The sequence below is a fragment of the Capra hircus genome, chromosome 7 (assembly GCF_001704415.2).
Source record: "Capra hircus breed San Clemente chromosome 7, ASM170441v1, whole genome shotgun sequence".
NCBI classification, from domain to species: Eukaryota; Metazoa; Chordata; class Mammalia; order Artiodactyla; family Bovidae; genus Capra; species Capra hircus.
In genome coordinates this window covers 52,360,119-52,384,591 of record NC_030814.1, presented here as the reverse complement: position 1 = coordinate 52,384,591, position 24,473 = coordinate 52,360,119, and the positions used below count along the sequence as shown (strand labels likewise).

At 40.9% G+C, this 24,473-nt stretch overlaps 1 protein-coding gene across 4 annotated transcripts in view; it reads right to left on the bottom strand.

Annotated features, from left to right (window-relative positions):
* PPP2R2B (protein phosphatase 2 regulatory subunit Bbeta) overlaps positions 1–24,473 on the bottom strand; it is a 478,426-nt gene that overhangs the window by 291,691 nt on the left and 162,262 nt on the right. Inside the window, exon 2 of one of the 4 annotated variants that reach the window (XM_005683109.3) lies at positions 5,127–5,211. The exons of the other annotated variants lie outside the window; for them this stretch is intronic. Within the exon in view, the coding sequence (XP_005683166.1) occupies positions 5,127–5,163 (37 nt within the window). The 5' untranslated portion in view covers positions 5,164–5,211. The remainder of the gene's footprint in view (positions 1–5,126; positions 5,212–24,473) is intronic. 4 annotated transcript variants of the gene reach the window in all.

The following is a 24,473-nucleotide window of genomic DNA, read 5'->3' as shown; positions in this document are numbered from 1 at the left end:
AAAAAGAAGTCATGTGCTATGGGAGTGTGATCATTCCCACTGTCTCAGCATGCTCTCAAGTGATCCAGTGCCTCGCCAGGATAACCTGCATCATTATTGCTCTGTGGTTGCATGTCAAGAGGAACACAGTGTTTTCACTTGATCAAGGATGAAAGGATTTTACATTTTAATGTCATGGTCTCCCATAAGGATTTATATGTATTTACTTCCTTGGGTTAAATAAAAGACTAGGGAAGATACCAGGTCTATCTTTTCTAAGGAGTCATTCTAATCCCTTAAAATCTCTAGTGCCAATTTGGATGTACCCCCGAAAGATCAAAGTGCCTTGTTCTCAAAGATGCCTATCTCAACAGAGCATCTGTTTCATACCAAGAGAGTTTTCATTGAGTGGTTTTGGTGATAAGCACTGCAAGGAGTAGTTACTGTCACAGAAAATTTTAAAGATATCTACAGAGAGATTGTAAATTTTGCAAAGGTTGAGACAAGACTCTCTTGAAAATCATTACAAACCTTAAGGCTAGGGCAGTGTTTGGAACATAACTGGCTCTCAATATTTATGCGTTACATGTTTGAACAAATAGTACTACTTTGAGAAAATCAGCTAGTAGAAGCTTGGGACCAGAGCAGAAGAAAAAAGAGAAAACTTACTACTGTAGGGGCTTGCTTAGCAAGAGGAAAAGTCACAAAGAGAGGGCGCCAGAAGAGTACTCTCTTCATCCCGTTTGACAAAGATGGTAGATCTAAGAGGGGCTAGAACTGGGAGAATCTCAGCGACAGAGAGTGGCACCCCGAGGTCCCACAGCTCCAGACTATGCTCCTGTCCACCATTTCCAACAGAGAAGAACAATCAGCAGATTGATAAATTCTTCCATTTACACCTCTGAACAAATAAACGAATTGCATCTTTAACCTAACAAATCATAGCTTGATTATAGGTCATTAGTGACCATTAATACATGAAACTGTTTGCATTTCACTAGTATATCTGAATTATAGCCTCATCTTTCACATTAGCTCAATCAAGCTTCCAAAAGGAACCCCACCCCCCAACTATTGGGGCCTCAAGCAGGACTTAAACTAACAATTAGCCTCTGGAATTCAACTAGGATGCAGAAGAATTTATTATTTTAGTTCACTGCAGATCTCCCTAGTGTAGATTACAACCAGCCATTCCCTGTAGAGTGGAGGCATGCTCTCTGTGCCCAAAGAGCTTACAACTGCCTCTCTCTGAACTTTCTCAGTTATTCTCAATGGTGGCTAATCCATTGGCCAGCAACGTGGGCCTGCTTGTGTGTCACTAGTGCAGACAGTCCTAAGTTCACAACAACACAGTGGCTGATTAGAGTGCAGATAAGACTGTCAGACATTGAAGTGACAGGAAGAGAGTCTATCTGGCAAAAAAGTAGAGGCAAGGTTGAGAATATATATATATTCTTATATGTATATGAGAATATGTGTGTGTATGTATATGTTTATGCACACATATTCTCATATATATATATGGGTTTCCCTGGTGACTCAGCTGGTAAAGAATCTCTCTACAATGTGGGAGACCTGGGTTCAATCCCTGGGTTGTGAAGATTCTCTGGAGAAGAGAAAGGCTACCCACCCCAGTATTCTAGTATTCTGGCCTGGAGAATTCCATGGATTGTGTAGTCCATGGGGTCTCAAAGAGTCAGACATGACCAAGTGACTTAAAATATATATATATATATATATATATATATTTACACACACACATACACACACGTGTGTGTGTGTGTGTGTCAGCCAGGTGGCCCAGAGATTTTTTTTTTTTTAAGAATACATTTGGGGCTCTGAATTATCCCTATGAGAAGCCAAGACCTTGAAAAGAACTGGAGAACTGCCAAGCCTCCATTTCACTTTGTGCCAAGCACTCATAGAGGCACATGGAGTGATTAACAGAAATTAACGATCTCAGAAATGTTTGAGGACTTTCTAACGTAACAATTGTCATCTGGGAGCAAATCCATGGTCCAGTTCATCTAATGTTCAGTTGCTTCAAAAAATATCCCCTAGGGAATGCCACTTTTGACTACTAATGCACTGAATCCATGGAATTAAAAGGGACTGCTAACAAGACAAGTAACGGAAGCCCACATATGGCTAAAACTGTTTTTACTTTTTATTCTGGGTTAGCTACCAAGCTCAGGACTCACGCTCAGCTCAACATGTACAATGACAGCACAGAGTCCCATGCTGTTTAAAAATCTGAAATAAACTGCCACACTAATTTCTATACCATCCCTGTGAAAAAGTTAGATTATGGACAACATAGTAATAGTAGAAAACACAGACTCTAGAGTCAACTTCTGTTTTCAAATCCTGGCTTTTCCACTTACTAGCAGGATGACCTTAAGCAAGTCACATAGCCGTTCTAAACTTCACTTTTCTCACCTGTAAAACAGAGATAATAAGGATGCCTGCCTTATCTAGAGATTATAAAACTCAAGTTGGTAACTAATGTTTAGAAATTCTTTAGTATGCTTAAACATGGCGCCTAATAAGTGTTCAGGAAATGTGAATGGCTATTGTTTACCTCCTTTTTCCTCCCCCTACCAATCAGGGCCACCATCTTTGCCAGAACCATTATCACTACCATCTTCCCTGCCCCCTCCACCCCGACCAGTACCCACAGGAAGATAAGGAAACAAAATCTCCAAGATGGACTTTTTTTCTGAAGTCAACAAACTAAGTCAGGTAGGACTAACCCATTTTTCTTCTGACCCATACCATCATCCCTACCTGGAGCACTTCATCCCTCTTCCCTTCACCTTCCTCCTCCTCATCCATCAGGTCCCAGTTTAGCCATCTCCTCCTTCATGAGCCCTCCTCCATCATCTCACAGCGCTTTGTCTTCCCCTCATCACAGAACTTCTCAGACTACATAATAACTGCCTGTTGTCTGTCTGGGTCCCCCATGAGGATCTGAGTTCCTTTAACAGAAGAGTCTAGGTGTGTCTACTATACTTCTGCATCCTCAATACAAAGCACAACACACAGTAAATGCTCAGTAAATGCTGAGTAAAGGAAGGGATGAATGGCAAACTCCCTTCATGCCAATCTGCTGCTACGTCTCAAAGTCTTGTTTCTCTTTGGAGCACAATTTAGGCAATCAAAGATTGCAACACATGACTTCAGGCCCTATACTGCTATTACATAATTTTAACCTGTCATTGAAACCTAAAGGCAATCTTAACCAAGTTCTAGCAGAGTCCATTTCTGAAGAAAGTAGCTTAACTTGTGAAAATAATGCCTTGCATGGAACTTACATTATGTTAACACATACATACACATTCATTTCATACCTTATGCTTATTTACGAACCTTAACCCCTTAGCATTTTGAAAGGGCACAATCTTCTTACTTTGAAAGTGCTTTTCAGCAACATGTGGACTTGATGAGATATGATGAAAAGCCAGTATTCATCCTTGCAATTTTCCCTCCAAACAAGCACTTAATCTTTTCACTCTGAATCATGGCTTTCTCACTTGCAGCCTTAGTGCTCTTGAAAATTTTGAATCTAACATGATACAGACCCAAAAACATGACCAACCAACCAAATACTTGAGTCCTTCCCTCCCCTCCCTCTCAGAGGAGGTAAAGAAGGCATAAAAGTTGGAAGCTTCAGGGAAATCTATTCAAAGTTCATCTAATCTTATCTCATTAAAGTACTATCACTGAGGAGAAACCAAATAAAACTCAGCCCTCCCTCCAATCAATACTGTATTAGAATGCACTGAAAACATGATTTGGTTGATAGGAATGATAAAAACGTACACTGAAATTACAATGAAATATGTGAATACTGGAGTGGGTTGCCATTTCCTTCTCCAGGGGATCTTCCCAATCCAGGGATCAAACCCGGGTCTCCTGCATTGCAGGCAGACGCTTTATCCTCTGAGCCACCAGGGAAGTCCCATACTGAAATATACCTGTTATTAAAATAAGTCAGAGAGAAAAGTGTAAATTTTTCCGGAGCAATGAAAGAGCTGAACTCTACCTCACATCACAAATACCCACAAGGTATTATTTAAAAACAAACCCTGCTCTCTTATTATCTTAAGAAAACACATTAAGGAATTTAACTTGTATGGAGTTTATATCAATGTATAAAGCTAAGGTTGTTTAATTTCCTTGGGACACCAATGCCTGACACATCCTTATTTATAGACTGATGGAGAATATGCATAAACATATATACATACACATAAATATACAATTTGCTTTCTTCTCCTGCTAAGTCATTGACCACCTTTTCTGTTTCATTTCCCTATAAAAAATATTTATTTGGAAACTCTTCTTTCCCCATTCTTTTTCTCAAAAGGGACTCTTCTGTCTTCCTCTTCACTCTGTCTCGAGTTCTTATCTACATCTGTTACAAACTCCACTTCAAGGGAAAAATCTCTGATGATTCTCTTTTCTTAAATAAAAATAGTTCTTTTGTACTAAATTTTATTTTCCAGGGCCCCCAAAATGCAGCCACATGTCAAGGCTATAAAGCTAAAGGGTCTCCCTGAACAGTTTCAAGAAACAAAAACAAGCCAGCAAAAGTTCTCATGCTATGTCCTCCAAATCAGGTGGGACTATTTAGGGGTTATAATAAAAGGGATTTCAAATATTTAGTACAGGTTGGAAGATACTGTCTTTCCCTCATAGTGATTTCTAGATCTGCTTTCTAATTCAAAATTACTCATTGAGTAAGATGCTTCATTCTTCATCATACACAGATTAAGAAGCCCACATTGTCTTTCTTTGTCTGCTGACCTCAGCTCTTTTCTTCGTCTGGTTCACCAGCCTACTCGACATACATCTCTAGCGTCTCTAAAGCAGGGTCTATTCTTATCTTATCCAATCCCTTTTTGGTCACTTCTTGGCTAATTATTATTTGTCTTTGCCAGATACCAACACATCTCATCAAAACACATTCTTAGTTCTATTATAAAATAGTAAGTTCAATGATGCTTCCTATCTATACTTTGCTTTCCGAATGTGAATTAATAGATTTGAGTCCCACAGCACAACTTTTAAGGAATGGGAACTGTCTGACACTTCCATATGGCTATTTTATTAAGAACAGTAGGTATAAATAATAATACTAATACCTTTGTTTCCATAGGTGATTTCATCTGGATAATTCATGCTTCATTATTGTGCCACTATTCTCTGTCTTGGGTTCTCCCTTGGGTCCTGTGACAAACACGGGGTTCAGATCCAGACTCCAGGAGGCAGTGAAGCGACAACGTTTGTTAACATACACAGGTGCATTACAGACTCCCCAGGTCCCCCCTTCCAGTCTCGTTCTGTGAGGTTGCTCTTGGCCTGTCAAAATCCAGGCTATTGAAGGACCACCACCAACACTACAAAACCTCTCTGGGCTTCAGCCTCCTTAACACGAAGCGCGCTGCCTTTGGGTTTGGGGGAAGAGTGTTTATCAAAACGTTGCTGTGAACCACCAGCAACAGCACCTCCTGGGAAATCCTTAGAAAGCAAATGTTTAGGCCCCATCCCAGACCTATTACATTAGAAACTCTGGGGGGAGCCCAGCAATTTCTGTTTAAGGAACACGTCAAGTGATCTACTAACATAAGAGTAGAAACAACAGTCATATGGCTTCTAGGGAGTTTTGAGAAAGTTTGTGGTTAGGAGAGCTATCTTCATATAGTTAAAGAGGGATCATGTGCCCAGGACTAAGCTTTTGAGGTAAGGTTTCATATTGTGGGGCTAGGAGCAATGGCAAAAAAGAGAGACCACTCTGATACACAGAACAACTTATAAGCAGTTAGATGCACTCAGAAACAGAAGTCATGTCACCGATGAGAGGAGGCTCCCTTTCTCTTGAAGTGTTCAGAGTTATAAGATTATACTCTAGCAGAATCTATGAATCAGGCAAAATAAGAAGTATTAAAAATAAAGAAGCAAGGTTTTTTCAAAACTAACAAAATTAAGTCTTAATAGAAAGCTTCAAGATGCCACTAATATAGAAAGAGTTTTATAATTAATCTATTATTCATTTTTTAGTATCTCAAAGCTATTACCTTTAAAAACTATCCTATTGATGGTATCTAAAGTAGATAATGGATTTTCATTTCTTAATGTTTTATCTCATATTTAGAAGAGACGAGCAGTTGGCTAAGTCTCTCATAAGATTCCATTTATTATTTTATGAGTTTATATTTATTATTTAAAAGAGACCAGTCACCACGAGCCAGAACTGATACTAGATCAAAGGTTAAGGTTGGGTTATTAACCTGTTTCTGTTTTGTAATCAAAACAACCGTCATTTGACAGCAATGATTTTGCTTTAGGACAGTTAAGTAACTGAAGTAATATTCGTGAAAAGACAACCTAACATGATTTAGTCTTTATTACATGCTACATATTTGGCACTGTCCTGAGCACATTATATACACTGTAATACATATTTAATACTCACAGAAACCTTAAGAAGTTAAGCATTGTTGGCCTCATTCTTACTCCTTGGAAGGAAAGTTATGACCCACCTAGATAGTATATTAAAAAGCAAAGACATTACTTTGCCAACAAAAGTCTGTCTAGTCAAGGCTATGGTTTTTCCTGTGGTCATGTATGGATGTGAGAGTTGGACTGTGAAGAAGGCTGAGCGCGGAAGAATTGATGCTTTTGAACTGTGGTGTTGGAGAAGACTCTTGAGAGTCCCTTGGACTGCAAGGAGATCCAACCAGTCCATCCTAAAGGAGATCAGTCCTGGGTGTTCACTGGAAGGACTGATGTTGAAGCTGAAACTCCAGTACTTTGGCCACCTCATGCGAAGAGTTGACTCATTGGAAAAGACTCCGATGCTGGGAGGGATTGGGGGCAGGAGGAGAAGGGGACAACTGAGGACGAGATGGCTGGATGGCATCACCAACTCGATGGGCATGAGTTTGGATGAACTCTAGGAGTTGGTGATGGACAGGGAGGCCTGGCATACTGCGATTCATGGGGTCGCAAAGAGCTGGACACAACTGAGCGACTGAACTGAACTGAACTGAAGGAGAAGACACCTGGGCTGAGAGGGGTTCAATAATTTGCCTGAGCTCATAGAACTAGTGAGGGATGGAGTCCAGAGACAAACTCAGTGGTTTTCAGAGTCAGAGCTCTTAATGCTTGGAGTATACCTTTTAGCATACTTCTGAACTCTAGGCACTTGGAGGGCAGAAAGAATGTTTGGCCCAGAGCAAATAACACTTAGGATCATTTAAGGCTTCTAGAAATACTAAAGACAACCAAGCAACCATCTAATGACTGTTCAATCTATTTTAGGCACTGAACTGACCATTGTACAAATACTATCTCACCTGATCCTTACAACAGCCTTAGAAGGTGGTTACTCTTACTGTCGTGATAGTGGTGTCGTTCAGTCGCCAAGTCATGTTCCACTCTTTGTAATCCCATGGACGGCAGCACCCCAGGCTCCCCTGTCCCTCACCATCTCACGGAGTTTGCCCACGTTCATGTCGTGATTTTACATATGGGTAATTATAGTTAGAGGATTTAACTATTGAGCCCAGCTTCTTAATAAAGAATACACTGCTCACAGAATTAAATGCAAAGGAAGCAAAATAGGTACTTAGCATGTAAAGACCACTGAGTAAATCTAACTTCCTTGTCCTTGGATTATTTCCAGGGGATAAGGATGGTGTCGGTAGTGATGAATTCATTGTCTTTCTTACCTATTTTCTTATTGTCCCATATGGCAGCTATTTGTGAGTTAGATATTTGAGTTCTGTATTCAGTCTTGAAATAGAACGAAGTCCGCTGTTCCACATCTTTATAATCACCAAACTCTACCTCTCTGAGGCTTGCACCACTGGCCAGGAGTATGGACCAAACCTGCCTATGTGGCAATGGTAACAATAAATAACCTTGGGAATGAGAAATCCCACAACCAAGACCAACAGTCAAAGGTTAATATGCCACACTGTTCTACCCAAACAACCTGGTGCTAAGGATGAAGGTGGCCAATGTCTTGCAAAATGAACACCCTTTCCCCAAACTGCAAGATTTCATCTACTCAAGAGTTCAACAAAGCTTGATTTAAGTATTCTAATCTCACGGGAAAGAGCTCTGTTTTTGGAATCAGAACCTAGACCTCAGTCACATCTCCACTAGAAACCAGCCACATGATCGTGGACAAGTTGATGAACTCCACTGGGTCTGTTTTCTCAGTGAGAAGATGAGACAAAATAAAACCTGCTCTCCAAATTTGTGCCGCATAGGTAAGAGTTGAGAAAATACTTTGCAGAAATATAAAATTCCATCAGAAATATAAGAGGGGGTCATTATTTCAGTAACTCCTTCCTTGCCTAAAATTTGGCCACTGACTTAACAACCTGGTTCGCCAAGTTGGTCTACTGGAAGACTAGTTTGAAAGGTAGGAGGAAAGGGGACTGTTTAAAACCGATAATTAGTCTTGGTACCCCAAGGACATCCATGGAACTATCTGCCCAGTTGTTTTGATGGTTAAAAGGGACTCATTTCCCATGGCCTCACTTCTCTATGAAAGTTGAAAGTTTAAAGTTAAGTCGCTCAGTTGTGTCCAACTATTTGTGACCCCGGGGACTGTAGCCCACCAGGCTCTTCCGTCCATGGGATTCTCCAGACAAGAATACTGGAGTGGGTTGCCATTTCCTTCCCCAGGGGATCTTCCCAGCCCAGGTATCAAACCCAGGTCTCCTGCATTGCAGGCAGACGCTTCAACCTCTGAGCCACCAGGGAAGTGTACAGTGAATGTTCCTACAAAGTAGACTGAGAAACCTTTCTGTGCAAGCAAAAAGGATTATCAGCAAGCCATTATGTCACTAAATAAGACAGAGCCACTCTTGGTAGCTCCACAAGTGGGGGCTCAATATTTTGTGCCAAAGACACCTTTAGATTCCTATTCAGGTTTCAAGGTGCCAAGTTATTCACCTTTGCCGTCTACATCAAAAAGTAAAAATTAGCCTATATGCGGATTGGTTGGGACAGCTGTAACAAGAGACAGGGAAAGGGCATTTTTATGTAGGGAGAAAAAGAGAAATTTCATCTGGAATTTAACCTGGAGAGGTGAATAAAAGACAGTATTTAGTACTATTGATTGCTTTTACATCTTATTGAGAGGATTCAACTAAGGGATTCAAGAACAAAGAGATTAAAATCAAGGAAACAATGTCTTTGGTGCCTTCACATTCACCTTGGGCTATGGCTTCCTCTCAAGTTATCTGATAGATTAAGATGGCTTTATGATGTGACACCATCATCCTGCTTTTCCTATTATAGCACTTTCCTTAAAATATTTTGTGATTAAGACAAAAAAATCTACATTTTCCCTAGGCCTGTATTTGGAAGGTAAATTCACTGTTTTTTTTTTTTTTTTTTCAAGTCACTAGTCATTAAGCAATAAAGCTGATGCTTTGATCAGTCGCTCAAACTTTGTCTTATATCATCTTACCAAAGTTTACCCTCAATATACAAAAAATAGAGGTTATGGAGGTTGCTTAGATCATGGTCAATAACTGGGAAGGAAACCCAGGCTTCTCAGACATAAGACATGCCAAACTTTTCAAAGTCGAGGCCATCTCATTTTCCTGCTTCTGTCTCTCTGATAAAGCATACTTTTGCTCTATACTAATAGCCACTCTGCAATACACTACCCTTGACCAGCTGCCCCCAGGTGCCCCCATTGCCAGTGGGCCTGGTTGTCATGAAACTACTGATTAAACATTTTAAGACTGGCTTAGGCAAAACATGCCAGAAATTCCTTCAGGGTAATTAAAACTACGTTCTGTGTCAATAAACATAGACGGTGAGATTCTTTACGTACAGAGCGGCTGGCTCCAACCCACAGGATTTAGGACATTTTTTTCTTCGATGACTTTTCCATCATTGCAATTGATTTTCACGGACTCCTCCAAGACCCTTCTCCAGCCACCTTATGAGATGATAGGTTGAGCTCACAAGTATCGTCTTACCCTTACTGTTTAAGCCAAGACACAAGACCAAAGGAGCTCTAAACCTAAGAGCCAGGCTCATTGCCAAAGCGCTTTCACTTGAACCTACAGGTAAGAGAACTTCAATGGAATTCTTGCTGCAGAATTTGACAGTGTCCACTTTTCACTACTCTTCAAACCGATTTTCATTTGAAGAGTTACTAATGGGACTTCCAAGAAAATAGGAAGAGCTCGGGTGAATATTTAGTACATTGATAGCCAGAGACTTATTCCTCGCACATAATAGATATTCCATGAATTATTTTTCACCACAATGACAGCTTTATAATTTTTAGTGTGTAAACAATGCATATAGGGATTGAAAACTGTCATTCATTAGAAAAGATAAATAGTAAAAATAAAAGTTCCACTAGCCCAAGATAACCATCATTGGTATTTTGATAATGAGTCTGTTAACCGAACTCTCACAGTTCACAGAGAAATGTATATGGGAGAAATTACACTATATATACTTGTTTTATCACCAATGTGATGAATATTTTTAAATTGTCTTTTTTTTTTGCTCACTTCTCCCTTCCCCCTCATAACCAATATTAATAACTCTTTATATACATTTTCATTTGGATGCTATCATATACCAACTCATATGGTATGAATGACATTTCAGTTGCTCAATCAATACTTGCTGAATGGTTAAAGAGTAAAATGAACAAACGCATTAACAAATGAATGGATGAATGAATAAATAATAAGCCATGCTCTTAATGAGCTGGTACAATTTCCAAGTGACTGCAGAAACATACAGCACAACTTTTGACGTCAGCCCCATTATCTAAACCCTGGAAGAAGTATGAGAAACTGGCTTCAACATGTTAAATAGGGAGCCCCAAGTTCAAACTCCCACATAAAGAATATGTCACTGGCTGCTGTCCTAACTATGGAGGCATAATCAATTTATTCTCCAACTCAGATCCAGGTTAACAGCCAGGTACTAAACACATGTACACCAAGCATTACACTGTCCTCTGTAACATAGACTAAAGGAGTAAAGATGTGATAACTGTGTTCTCAGAATTTCTTTTCAATTGGGAAGACAAAATTCAGGTCTGCCTCTTCCTGACAGGCTGTCTGGACTTGGACCTCAGTTTTCTCATTTATGAAATGCAGATAAGGCTATACATCTAAGACTGTTGTTATGATTAAGTCATTCAAATAGTTCAGGGGAAATGTCATTGGAAAATGTGGGTTGGAGGCAGGTCACGTAGGTCCTGGGAAAGTGACTTAGAGGAACAGGGAAGCACGAATGGCTGAGGTGGTGGGGGACCCCACACAAGCCAGCCTGTGTGGCTTGAAGATCCATTAGGAGAGACTCAGGTAGACAAAGGGACAGGCAGGAAGACTTATAAGCACAGGAGAAAATGGTGAGCCGACTAATCTTCTCAAAGTCCAAACCAAAGGAGGAAGGCGTGTTTTGCCTTTTCAGCATGTGCCAATGTCTAGATCAAGGCATCCATATGAGCAACTCAAAGGCAACCTGCTTGTCAAGTAACTGGAAAAGGCGGGGGTGGGGGGGGGGTGCGGGTGCACCTGGCCTGTGCGATGGGCTCAAATCCAAGTTTCTTAGACTTATAGGAAAAATTCTGATCGGAAAATTTCCATCTCATATTGTGCTGAGGAAGCTTAGGGACTGAGTAAGCATGTTGGCAGCAGAAGCCCAGGATGATAATCAGATTCCTCTTGCATTTTTCGCTACAGTGCACAGAGTTCTTCAGGTCCTGGGGAGACCTTAGTAGGCTTTTGATCTCTGACCCTGCAAGGGGTCAGGGAACCTATAAGGAAATACACTTTGTACCCAAATGGAACTGTGCCCAAAACTTTCCTCTTACATCCTATGAAGTGACTAGAGGGTTCTAACTTCCAAAGCATAGTATGTTAGTTTCACCCAGACTAATCTGACAGATCTGGAATGGGATCAGATATTAATCATTGCAAGAGACATCAGTTGGAGGCACTAAACTGTCCCAATATCTCCTGTTAAGCTCACGTTCCCAGGGCAGTTCTTCTCCCCTGTGTCACATCTTTTTCTTTTAAACTAGCACCACTGATGAATTCCTAGAAGCCTGTCCCCATGCATTTGCCCTGCCCTAATCAATACTCTCACTCCACCCCACCTATGTTGGCTTCATAGTCAGCAGAGAAAAGAAATGAAAGGTAGATTTTAATATTACCGTCTCAAATCATCACTGAAATGTGATGCTTCTAGAAACTGTTTTAATATTTTTAGTCTTCTGAGGAAGCAGCTGGACTGCCTCCTCACCACACAGATCTTTACCCATTCAACTCACCTACTAACCAAACAAATCTTTTATCCATTCAACTGTCCAGCTCTTCATTTATCTATCCAGCCAGCCAGCCAGCCAGTCAGTCAGCCAGCCAGCCAGCCAGCCAGCCAGCCAGCCAGCCATGTATCTTTTAAAGTCTATTTATTAGACACTTAGGTCACAAACTGTGTCTTATTTTTTAATACTTCATAAAATTATAAATAAAAAGTGAAAGAACTCAGTATTCTACAACAATACCTCCAGATAGTTCAAAGGGAGAAAAATGCCACAAATATTCAAAGTCAAAAAGAACTGAGACTTCAGACTGACTCCAACTATAATCCCCAAAGGCTGGTGAAATACAGAAAGCCAATACAGGGCTGACTCTAGAACAACATGTAGTTTGAAGTACCCAGGTCCACTTAAACACGGATATTTTTAAAATAGTGAAATACTTGAGTACTACACAGTGTGTGGCTGGCTGAATCTGGATGCAGACGAACCGGGAGTATGGAGGGATAACCATAAATTATATCTAATTAACCTCTGCATTGTTCAAGGGTTGTTAGAGGGGCCAAAATCACTCACCAAAAATGCAATCCCAGTGGTAATTTATACGATTTTTACTTTTCATTGCCATACAATCATTTTCCCAATTTGGGGATGTCTGGAAATCTTGAGCAAATAATAGAGTCTAGGTTTCTCAGATTTATTGGGGCTCAAATTACATTTACCACATATAGTATTAACAAGAAAAAGTTAACATAGCTTTCAGAAATATCAGATTTGAACCTCACAAGAGGCTAGTTCATTAAACAGCCATACAGGTTGTCATGGTGGGTCAATCACTCTTGGAAACTACCTTCTCACCAATTTGAGGAAAATTAACATTTCTGGGTCACCAGGTTCCACATACTCATCTACAACTGATGCCCTGGAACCAAGAAAGTCATTTGACTTAATATAGGTGGGCAACTAAATCCCAGAGGACAAGCTACTCACCCATGTGTTTAATACATGGCTCCGCTGAGCACTGAGCTTGCTTTCCCACGAGGATGGAAAAAAGCACCAGGGCTTTCGGGGAGGATAAGGGCAACAGGTTCAAATTAAAGCTCCACGATTCTGTCTTTATGACTTCCTTTTCTCCCGATTTTCACCCCATATATGTTCTCTAGGATGAACTTGAACACTTTGAAAATGTGTGACAAGGTAAAGCAGAGGAAAAACACAGACTAGAAAAAGTGGGAAAGAGCCAAAGCAATTACAAAAGTGCTCCTTGGTACAGTATTTTAAGAAAGCAATTGATTAATATGATCTAGATACTTAATTGTTTGTACCATTTAACCCAGCAATCTTGACGTAGACATTTGTCCTAAGACACTAACCAGAGAGATGATTTAGATACGTCCAATCATTTATTACACAAATATTACATCAAAATACTGGAAATCATCTAAACGTCCAGCATTGGGTGATTGGCAAAATTATAGTTTAACTATGGGATGTTACAGAAGAATGCTCACAGTATTGTGTGTGGGATCAAAACAAACAAAACAAAAACGGATATGATACATTTTTCATATAATTCCTTTATTCATCCATCCATCTCTCTCCTCTCTCTCTCTCTCTCTCTCACACACACACAGCCTGGAAGAAAACACATCAAAAAATGTTTATATGATTATGTTCGGGGCTAGAGGTAAATTCTTTTCTTACACTTTTCTTTACAGTCCTAGTTTCCATCAGTGAGCACATATTTTGTTCTCTCACAGCCTCTGTTCTTTTCCTACATAGCATTTAACAAGATTTATGTTCATGCTCTTATGTTTGTGTATAACATGTATCTTTCCAAAAGAACACAAGTTCTATGAGAACAGAGTCTGCATCAGGTTTTTGTTTTCTAATTACATACCTGGATTTTTTCTTTTATTTTTAGCATGGTGCCTTATATATAATAAGCATGTTTAAAGTGACCACTCAGTGAGCAGTCACAGGGACACTACCCGGAAGACACGCGGGACATATGCAGGTTCTATTGGACATCAGACAGTCTGCTGTCTCTATAGTCTCCCGCTCATTTGCTCAGGAATACAGCATTTCCCTTGCTTGCTTTTGCCTCCTAAGAACACAGTCCACCCTCCATTAGGAATGCCTCCGCCACTGTTCTCCACCTGTCGGCATCCCACCAAGACCCCACCTTCCCCACTGAACCATTCCTGTTCAGGTGAGTATCTTGTAGCACTTACTGCAGTCACTCACTTGGAAGATCAACATTTTTTAAAACTTTATTGTGTTCCAGTTTTTTGAACAGGAGTCAGCAAACTACAGTCTATGGGCCACTACCTGATTTTATAAATAGAATGCTAGAATGCAGCTATGCCCACATGCTAAAGTGACAGAGTTGAGTAGACTATATGGTCAGGAAAGACTAAAATACTTACTATCTGGCCCTTTACAGGACAAGCTACTGACCCTCTTCTCAAGTATCCACATACTTGTGTAAAGTGGAGATAATCCCAGATTTGTATCCTATCAGGAAAATCCCATGGACAGAGGAGCCTGGTAGACTACAATCCATGGGGTCGTGAAGAGTCGGACACGACTGAGCGACTTCACTTTCACTTCTCACTTTCATGCATTGGAAAAGGAAATGGCAACCCACTCCAGTGTTCTCGCCTGGAGAATCCCAGGGACGGCGGAGCCTGGTGGGCTGCCGTCTGTGGGGTCGCACAGAGCTGGACACGACTGAAGTAACTTAGCAGTAGCAGGTTATTCTTAAGGAAATATGGGATCCAAAGTACATGTCCAAGAGCTTTGTGAAAAAAAAATTATTATAACAGAACTAAATTTGTTCTTAAGAACATACATTTTGGGGTCAGACATATGTGCATTCAAAGTCCTGAGGCTGCTGATTGACGCTAGGCAGCTTATACAACGTCTCTTAAGTTTCATCATATATTCCCTCATTTGCTTAATAAACATGTAACGAGTGCTATTTGCCAGATGTTAGACTAGGAGATGGATAATAGACAGTGGTGAATAAGACCTAAAAGTCTCGCCTAATTCAGCCTCAACTGAATTAACGTTAATACAGCTGAGGATTGTTGTGAGGATTAAATGGTACACCCCCACCCCACACCCATTATCCTATGTATACACACGAATGTAGTACACAATATATATACACATAATATATAATTCATCATATACAGTATAAACAGAGTTCTAAACTCAATTCCTAGTACACTGTGAGCACTCAGTATATGATGGCTCCTCCTCCTTATCATAATTACAACAGAAGCTCTTTTAATAGATCTCTAAGATGACTCATCAGATGACAAAATGCTTTCAATTCCCTCTGTAAAATGTGTCTCCAGCATGTTCTACATTCACAGCTAATTTATTAGGCTCATCTCTGGTCCACTGGCTCAGTTCCACTTCTTTTGTTTGAGCTGCATGTCGACTAAAAGTCAGTTGTATTGGTTCCCAGATCCCTTGATGTCAGTTGTACTGGTTATTTAACTGAATATCATGGACAATGATGACTGTCTGACATGAAAACTAAGTTGAATGCTTTCAAAAGATGATCAAAAATTGTTAACTAAATGTGGGAAAGATAAAATATGGGGGACATTCGTGAAAACCTAGAAGGATCTGTACTTCAGATTGCTTCTCAGCGGTCTATACTCTCATTCAATCTCAAGGAAACCAAACTCAGACATGGTCTTTGTCATTTTGGGTGTGGTTTGTGCCAGAAGAATATGTGCCCCAGTCAACAGTCCCACCCATACTCAAAGATTAAGTGTTGATTCTTCAAGAAGCTTTTCATCAAAATTAGGCAATGCTGCTTAAAATAGGTGTATCAGGAACTATACATGATATTTAGTAATATCTATAAGGAAAATAATCCGAAAAAGAATATATATCAGAATCACTTTACAACTGAAACTAATACAACATTGTAAATCAGCTAAACTTCAAATAAATAAATAAGTAAATATAATAGGTGTATCATTTTTATGATTCTCTGCCTTAACTTTTCCAATTTACCATCAACTACTGGTTCCAAATGCGTGGAGAGGGATTCTTTTGTATGTATTCTGCGCTCACGTATAAACAATAATATGTCAGGGGCTTCCCTGGTGGCTCCAGCGGTAAAGAATCTACCTGCCAATGCAGGAGACACAGGTTCGATCCCTGATCTGAGAGGAACCCACATACCACAGAGCAACCAAGCCCTCATGTGCCACAACTACTGAGCCTGTGCTCTAGAACCTGGGAACTGTAACTACTGAGCCCGCCTGTTACAACTACCGCAGCCTGTGTGCCCTAAAGCCTGTGCTCCGCAACAAGAGGAGCCCACACACCATTAACTAGAGAGTATCCTCCACTCACCCAACAAGAGAAATCCTGAGCAGTGATTAAGGCCCAGCACAACCAAAAACAGATAAATAAGTATAATGTTTAGAAATATATCATGCTAACAGGGGGCATGTTGCCTCAGTCTGTGCCATATTTTACAGGTAAGAAAAGAATCAGAGATGGAGGGTCTGTTCCAAGGCCTCAGAACTGGTGTTGCTGGAGGGGGTGTCTAGAGCCAGGCAGGCTCTGATTCCACTGTCTCAAGGGAGGCAAATGTAGCACAGACTTGCCCAGTCTGGGTACTTATATGATTAAGTACCTTTTGAGAAGGACAGAGAAACATCTGCTCAAATGGATGGAGAGGTGCTTGAGAGCAAGAATTTCTATTTCACCACACTCCCATCACCACCACCATAGCAGCTGGCAAGAAATGCGATAAATAATTTTGAGGAATTTTCTTTCTTACTTTATAACAGTAGAAGAAACTGGGGCTTCCTGGTTTCTGAAAAAACCAAGTTTACTTGGGATTTACAACCTCCTCCATGGAGCAGACAATAGCGAGGGAGACAGTCTATTGTGCCTGTCAGATCATGTCACTGAGAGCTCAGCCTTACCAACTGGCACTTGCTCTTGCCTGTCGGTGCAGCAAGATGAGCAGTGCCCTGCTCACCAGATGGTTATTTGTTCCACCAGCCACCTTTGCTGCATCCCTGATTCACTCCAGCCCAGGACGGTCTCCAGCATTCGTGCTGCAAGGCAGCTCCTGCCAATAACTTTGCCAAATGGCTCCTCTCAAAGTCATGGGCCGCCCAGGCAGGCTGGCTCCTCCATCTGCAGCAGCTTTTGGCAAAGAGATGCTTCTCATTCTGTCTCCACTCTTGGCTGCACCACAGCCTTCTTGCCAGGGGGATGGTCTGACCCATGAGTGCATACATTTTAAGCCTACGTCTGTGTCTCCCAGGCTCACCCCCAAGCACAATGTCATAACACACAAAACAGAGCCAAGTGATCACAAATACAGGCATAGGGCACCACAGAAACTTAGAGCCAGAAAAATCCACTGATAGCTCGCCTTCCCTCCCCCATCTTCAACCTCATTTTAGTAGATTAGGAAATGGAAGCCGAGAGAATAAAAGCAACTAATTATGGTAGCAGGACTGAGAATAACATGCAAGTCTTCTCGTGGGCATTCCAAACTACTGCCTAACAATAAAGACTGCATTGCCTTATTTTTCCTCTGTTCATTTTCAAATTCTTGATAAAAATTAGACCCTTTGTATCAGCAGTGATTCAAAGGAGAATTTCTTTAGAATAATGAATAATTTTTTCCTGTATCAATATCATGCCTTTTTTTCAAAACAGGAGTGTCCAGGTACTATATTGACAGACCTGGAAGTGACTTCTGTTCTGCCACCCACTCTTGGGTGACCTTGGACAAGGAATCTCACTGTTTCAAATTTTCACTTAAAGAGGTATAAGGACAGTATCAACGAGAAAGATACTTTAAATCTCAAGTTGATTTGTGGCACAAAGCAGGTCCTCCACGACTGCTAGTCATCAACATTGTCTTATATGAACACTCAAATCCACAGTGGTTGCAGAACATATATACTATCCACATATATATAGGAATGCCAGATATTTCTTATATTAAGAAGTTCAAGTTCATGAGGTTAAAGGACTTATCCAAGGTCACTTAGAGAATAAATGAAGGACCAGAGATACCTTCTTGCTATTTCGCTAAGAAATGAGAACCAATATCTTGTCTTTGAAAGATGATAAAATTAGGAAGGAGAACGTCAACAAGAACACACACACACACACACACACACACACACACACACGAATAATCACTCCAGCATCTTCTATAATATAAAAAACTGGAAGCAATTTTCCATCTGGCCACAAAGGAACCACTAAATAAACTATGGTCTAGCCATGCCATAGTGCACTAGGCAGCCATTAGAAAGAGCAAGGGAGATGTAGGTGTCCTGACACAGAAAGGTCTTTCACATACATCGCTGAATGGGGAAAAAACAAAGCATAAATAAAACAAACAATATGCATTCAGTTACATGAAAAAAGAGTCTTTCCCTCAATGTGTATCTGCACCTGGATATGTAAATGTATGAAAATACATACGAAGTTGGCCATGAGGAAGCTCAGCAACTATTGACAATGGCAACTCTGGACAAGGAAGTGGGTGGGTGCAGGGATGGATGGTGATTCATGCTTTGTTTTCATCTACTTCTATACAGCTTGAATCTTTTCAAGTAAGAAGGCATTTCTGCATTATTCGCTTTATAAATAAAGACATCAAGGCAGAGAGGAACATGAACGACAACAGTACAGCTGTTGTGAACCAATGGTCCTCCTAACTTGGGTGTCCTTGGCCCCAACTTGACTTCTGCAAAGTTACACGAGCAAATGCTGTTCTCCTCAAGTTTCTTGTTCAGCTCTTCTCCTCTTTGGTAAAATACTTCCTGGTGGTATTTTGTAGTTAGGGGTCGAGGTTTTTCCTTTCAGACCACCTGGGAGCACTCAACATTTTGCCGCAATATCCCTCATTAGAACCGTTTACAGCTTTTCCATACTCAGCACCCTGTGCATCTGTTGAGGGTCACAGAGCTGAGTCCCCAGCATTAAGCAGAGGAGGTGACCTGCCATTCTGTGACTACTTCAGGTTCATTACTTAATGGATTCTCAGCAGTGAAATCAGCTATGCATGATGGAGAAGGCTGTCAGTAACCCAGTGTCAAGTACACCTTGAATACATGGCCTCATAGGTACGGTACTCTTCGGCACACTCCTTCTGGCAGACCTCATCCTTCTCATGTTAAAATCCTGCCTGCAGAGGGCCCTCCAGACCCTGGGACTCCATGCATCTTCTCGCCCCTTCATTTCTTCACAGTGCTGGAATCAATCAGGCCTCTCTCCTCTACAGCATAGAAATGACAGTCTGACTTACCCCTCTACATGCCCATCCTTTTCTATTACCCACAATGATCCTTTCTCTAAAGAAACCATTAATACTAATTAGTTGTCCATGGATTTCACACATTCACATCCTATCATCACCACTCCCCACTATTTCGATAGTGAACTTGGAGCATAAGAATTCAAGGGTTCCTGGATTATTTATGACAAAACTCCTAGTGGTCTTGTAAAAAGAATCTGTGCTTCCAGTGGGAGGGTTATGTCAGGATTGGATTGTCAGGTCAGAGCTGATTTTTAGCTTTATTCCAGAGTTCTATTGGAAAGGCAACAGAAGGAAATTGGATGGTAGAAATGAAGTCTGGTGAAAGCAAATTCATCTTTTTAATGGGAGATAGGTAGAGAACCACTGGCCAACAAAAGTCCTTTGACACCCCTACCCTTCACTTCAATGCAAAAGGACATCAGCTATCATACAGCTGGCTCTGGTCCACTCCTTTCACTCCAGGCAATTACATGAGTTGCCATCAGCTCTGGAGAAGAGACGCCTGGATGGTTCAGTGGAAACTTCACTGTGAGTGTCCTAGGTGGAGGGACATGGAGAGGGCTATAAAAAGCCAGGTAACTTTCATATTTTGATTGCTCAATTTCATATTTTCTTTCTTATTATACACACATGTAAGTGTGCTCAGTTGTGTCCAACTCCTTGTGATGCCAAAGACTATAGCCCGCCAGGCTCCTCAGTCTATGGGATCTTCCAGGCAAGAATACTGACTGCTGCTGCTGCTAAGTCACTTCAGTCGTGTCCAACTTTGTGTGACCCCAGAAATGGCAGCCTACCAGGCTCCTCTGTCCCTGGGATTCTCCAGGTAAGAACACTGGAGTGGGTTGCCATTTCCTTCTCCAATGCATGAGAGTGAAAAGTGAAAATGAAGTCGCTCAGTCGTGTCCGACTCTTTGCAACCCCATGGACTGCAGCCTACCAGGCTCCTCCGTCCATGGGATTTTCCAGGCAAGAGTACTGGAGTGGGTTGCCATTTCTTTCTCCAGGGGATCTTCTTGACCCAGGGTTGAACCCACATCTTCTGCCTGCGTTGGCAGGGTGATTCTTTATCACTGTGTCACCTGGGAAGCCCGTATTATAAATAGAGGAAAATAAACCTACAGGAGTAAGTTAGCTAAGGATTCTGGCATCATCAGCTAGGGGAATTCAGCTCCCTCCCTGTGGAAAAAAGAGGAAGGCCCAGACACATTCACTGCCTTACTGGGAAGAGATGGACCAGGTGAACTGAATGGCCACCATGGGAATGTATGCAGAGTGTTGAACACAGCCAGCATTTCCCCCCTAAATTCCAAACAAGAGACAGCAGGGATGGGCAAAGAACTCTTGCCTAGATCCAGGCAGTCACTGATTCCAATCTGGTTCTGCCACTTACAAGTATGCGACCTTATACATAAATTTCTTTGCTTCTCCAAACCTTGCAATTTCTTATTCTGAAAAATGCACCTAATGCAAGTATTCTCTCAGAGTTGCTTAAGGTGATGAAGTGAGTAAACACGTGAGAAACATCTACGAAAATGACTGGAATGCAGACAAAACTGAAGAAACGTTCGTTCTCTTCCCTCGCCTGAGCATCTAAACTGGACCCTTAGTTTCTTCATAAATGCAAATGCTAGAATTTAGGAGTGTCAGTCTACAGCTGTGCTCTTTTCATTGAGCATTACCAGTATTTTGACAGGACTTGCCTAATATTATTCACCCCAGGTTTATTGGTACGTTTCTGACCAGCCCTCATAAAGGGCTGGGGATAGCCTCTGGAGACCTGAATGCTAATAATGAATACTTGCTAGTGATTTTCAATGCACTCTGGTTATTTCGTTTAGTAGCGGAACATTTCCTATCCCTGGAAAGGTCATTTATAATACTGTAAGGCAGCTTCTTCCCACCTTCCATTTCAGATTTTTCTGAGAATAGCAGAGAACTCAAACATTCATCCATATGCATTGGAAATACTATTCTGATCTTGCATTTGCATAAAAATACCAAAGCAACTTAAGGAACTATTAATACAAGGCAGCTCTCCATCATGACACCACATCTTTTTACTTTTCTGATGCCTTTTCATTAGCTTCCTATGAAAAGTCATTTTCACGTTTCTTCCTAGTTTTATTCATTATAGCATCCCTCTTTTCTTGACGGTGCATGGGATGGATAGGGAGAGAGGAGGAAGCAGGGGCCTTTACTTTCTTACTTTGATTCTTGTGCCCCTAAAAAGCTGTAACATTTCACAGATCACACAGATCTCACGTTTGGAGACCCTGTGAACTCAACTCACCCAAGACTGGTCTCTTCTTATTCTATCACATTTCTGAGAAATGGCCATACAGGGTTATTTGAATAATTTAAGTGTGTGGTTAATTATGCTTATGCCAAGGTACTCTGTTCTGTTATAATTCTGGCTTTATATGAAGCCAAGATCAGTTTCCTTGAAATTTTTCACCCACAGGGCTCAATCTGCTATGGAGGGCTCTTCTAGGCATCTCAACTGTTCACATACTATTAAGTGCCTTTAATATACCCACAACACCCCATATTATGTATCTAGTCCAGATCTTTCTTCTGAGCTTCAGAACCAATATCCAAAGCTTACTTGATAGTTTCAATATGAGGCTAGATGACTCACACACCTCATCAGTTTCCAAAAGTCTTTTTTCCAGTTTCAGTGAACAGCCCCATCATGCATCTGTCCTCATGGCAAGTCTTCCTTGACACCATCTCCATCATTTCTCCATCTCCACTTAGTCTATCACACCAAGTCAGCCTGATCCATTCTTCTCCTACAATGTATCTCAAATCTACGGAATTATCTCCATTGCTACTCGTGCTAGCATCCTACAGAACAGCTATGGCTTCCTAATTGTCTCCCTGCTTTCACTCCAGTTCACTTCCTAGCAAGCTCTCTGGCCCCACCCTACACAGCAGCAAGCCTGAGCTTTGCAAAAACTAACCTGATCATATTTCCCCCCTGATCAAAATCCTTTAATGGTCTTCGATCCATCTTTGGCTAAGGTCCAAACTCCTTATGGTCAACAAGGTTCAACGTGACCTAATCCCTAAATACCTCTCCAGTTTCTTTTCTGAAACATTATGAACATTTTTGAACAGATAGCAAAGTTGAAAAGAAAAATTTCAGTGGATATCCACTGACCACCCGGATTCTACCATTAACATTTTATATTTGTTCTATCATCTGCTTGTCTATTTATCTATTCCCCTCTCCTAATATTAATCTTTGTTGGTTTGGTCCATTCCAAAGTAAACTACAGGCTTCAGTCTCATTTTCAGCCCTCTTCCTCTTGTTCCCTACACTCAGCCCTAGGCATCTTCTCATTCTTTGAATCTGTCAGACTATTTTATATCTCTGCACTTTGGACCTACTGTCCCTTTTACCTGAAATGTCTTCAGCTCCTTCCTGTTCATTCCTGACTTATCCCTTGGTTTTCAGCTTAAACTTTGTCTGAGGCAGTCCATGAGCCTCAATCTAAATTATATTTACCTTTCTCCTTTACAAATCATCTCAAGGCTTTTCCTGTGCTTTTCTTGTACTTTTCCTGAAAATCACTTATCACAATTGGAAGCTACACAATTCTTTGGAAAATTGTTCATTTAATGTCTACCTCTTCCACCAGATTTCAAACTCCATGAGAACAGACACAATGTACTGGAGTATGCAGGATCACTTCTGCAGAAAGTCAATTAATAGTTGTTGAAGGAACTAAAGTCAGAAAGCATCAACAGTTACATAGTAATAATGATATCATATTAATATAATAACTATACATAAACTAGAGGTTAAAGCATCTGCCTGCAATGTGGGAAACCCGGGTTCAATCCCTGGACTGGGAAGATCTCCTGGAGAAGGAAATGGCAACCCACTCCAGTATTCTTGCCTGGAGAATCCCATGGACGGAGGAGCCTGGTGGGCTATAGTCCACGGGGTCACAAAGAGTCGGACATGACTGAGCGACTTCACTTTCACTTTCTTTCATACATAGACTAAGTAGATTTGTTCTTCTTTTAAAAATATGTACCAAGTAGTATGGGTTTTTAAAGGCCTCTAAGGAAAGACAGAACTTGCTGCCAGAATATAACCAGCAAGTTATTTTTGAAAGATGTTATGGAAAAACCCGAATGAACTTTTCAGCCAACCCAATACATTAAGGCAAATTGCTAAGAGGCTATCCACGGCTACTGGATAAGCCAAGAAGAGACTGTGCTGGGTTTTAGGGACGTCTCTCCTATTTCCACTAGCCCTTCCCTCAAGATCACTCCAAATCAACAACAATGCAAGGAAAAACATTGTGCTTGCAATACAAATGCAATTTAAGTTCAAATAACAACAGCTATAATTACTGAAGGCATCTGTCAAGGTCTGGCTTTGTATTAGGCACTGTCTTGAGTGCTTTTCCTACACTGAAAGTGAAAGTCTCTCAGTCATGCCCAACTCTTTGCAACCCCATGGACTATAAATTTTTTTCCCCTGTGGCATAGGTTCTGCTGTTATTCCCATTTTATGGCTAAGGAAATTGAGAAAAGAATAGTTAAACAACAAATTATCTGACTTCGCCTTCTAACCAGATTGCCATTCCTGTGAACTCCTCCTGTGCAGAATATTTATTCTGCCCCATGAGAATAGAAGTATTAATCTAGAAAACTCTGATTGCACTATTGGAGAGGGAGTTTTAGTTGGTTCTAACAAATCAGAAAGATAAAAGCCAAGCCTACCAATGCTTTTCCTCATGGATAACACTATATGGACATTTTCAAATGATCCCTGCAAAGAATTTTCCCTCAGAAGGGAACATTATTTACACACACAGATAA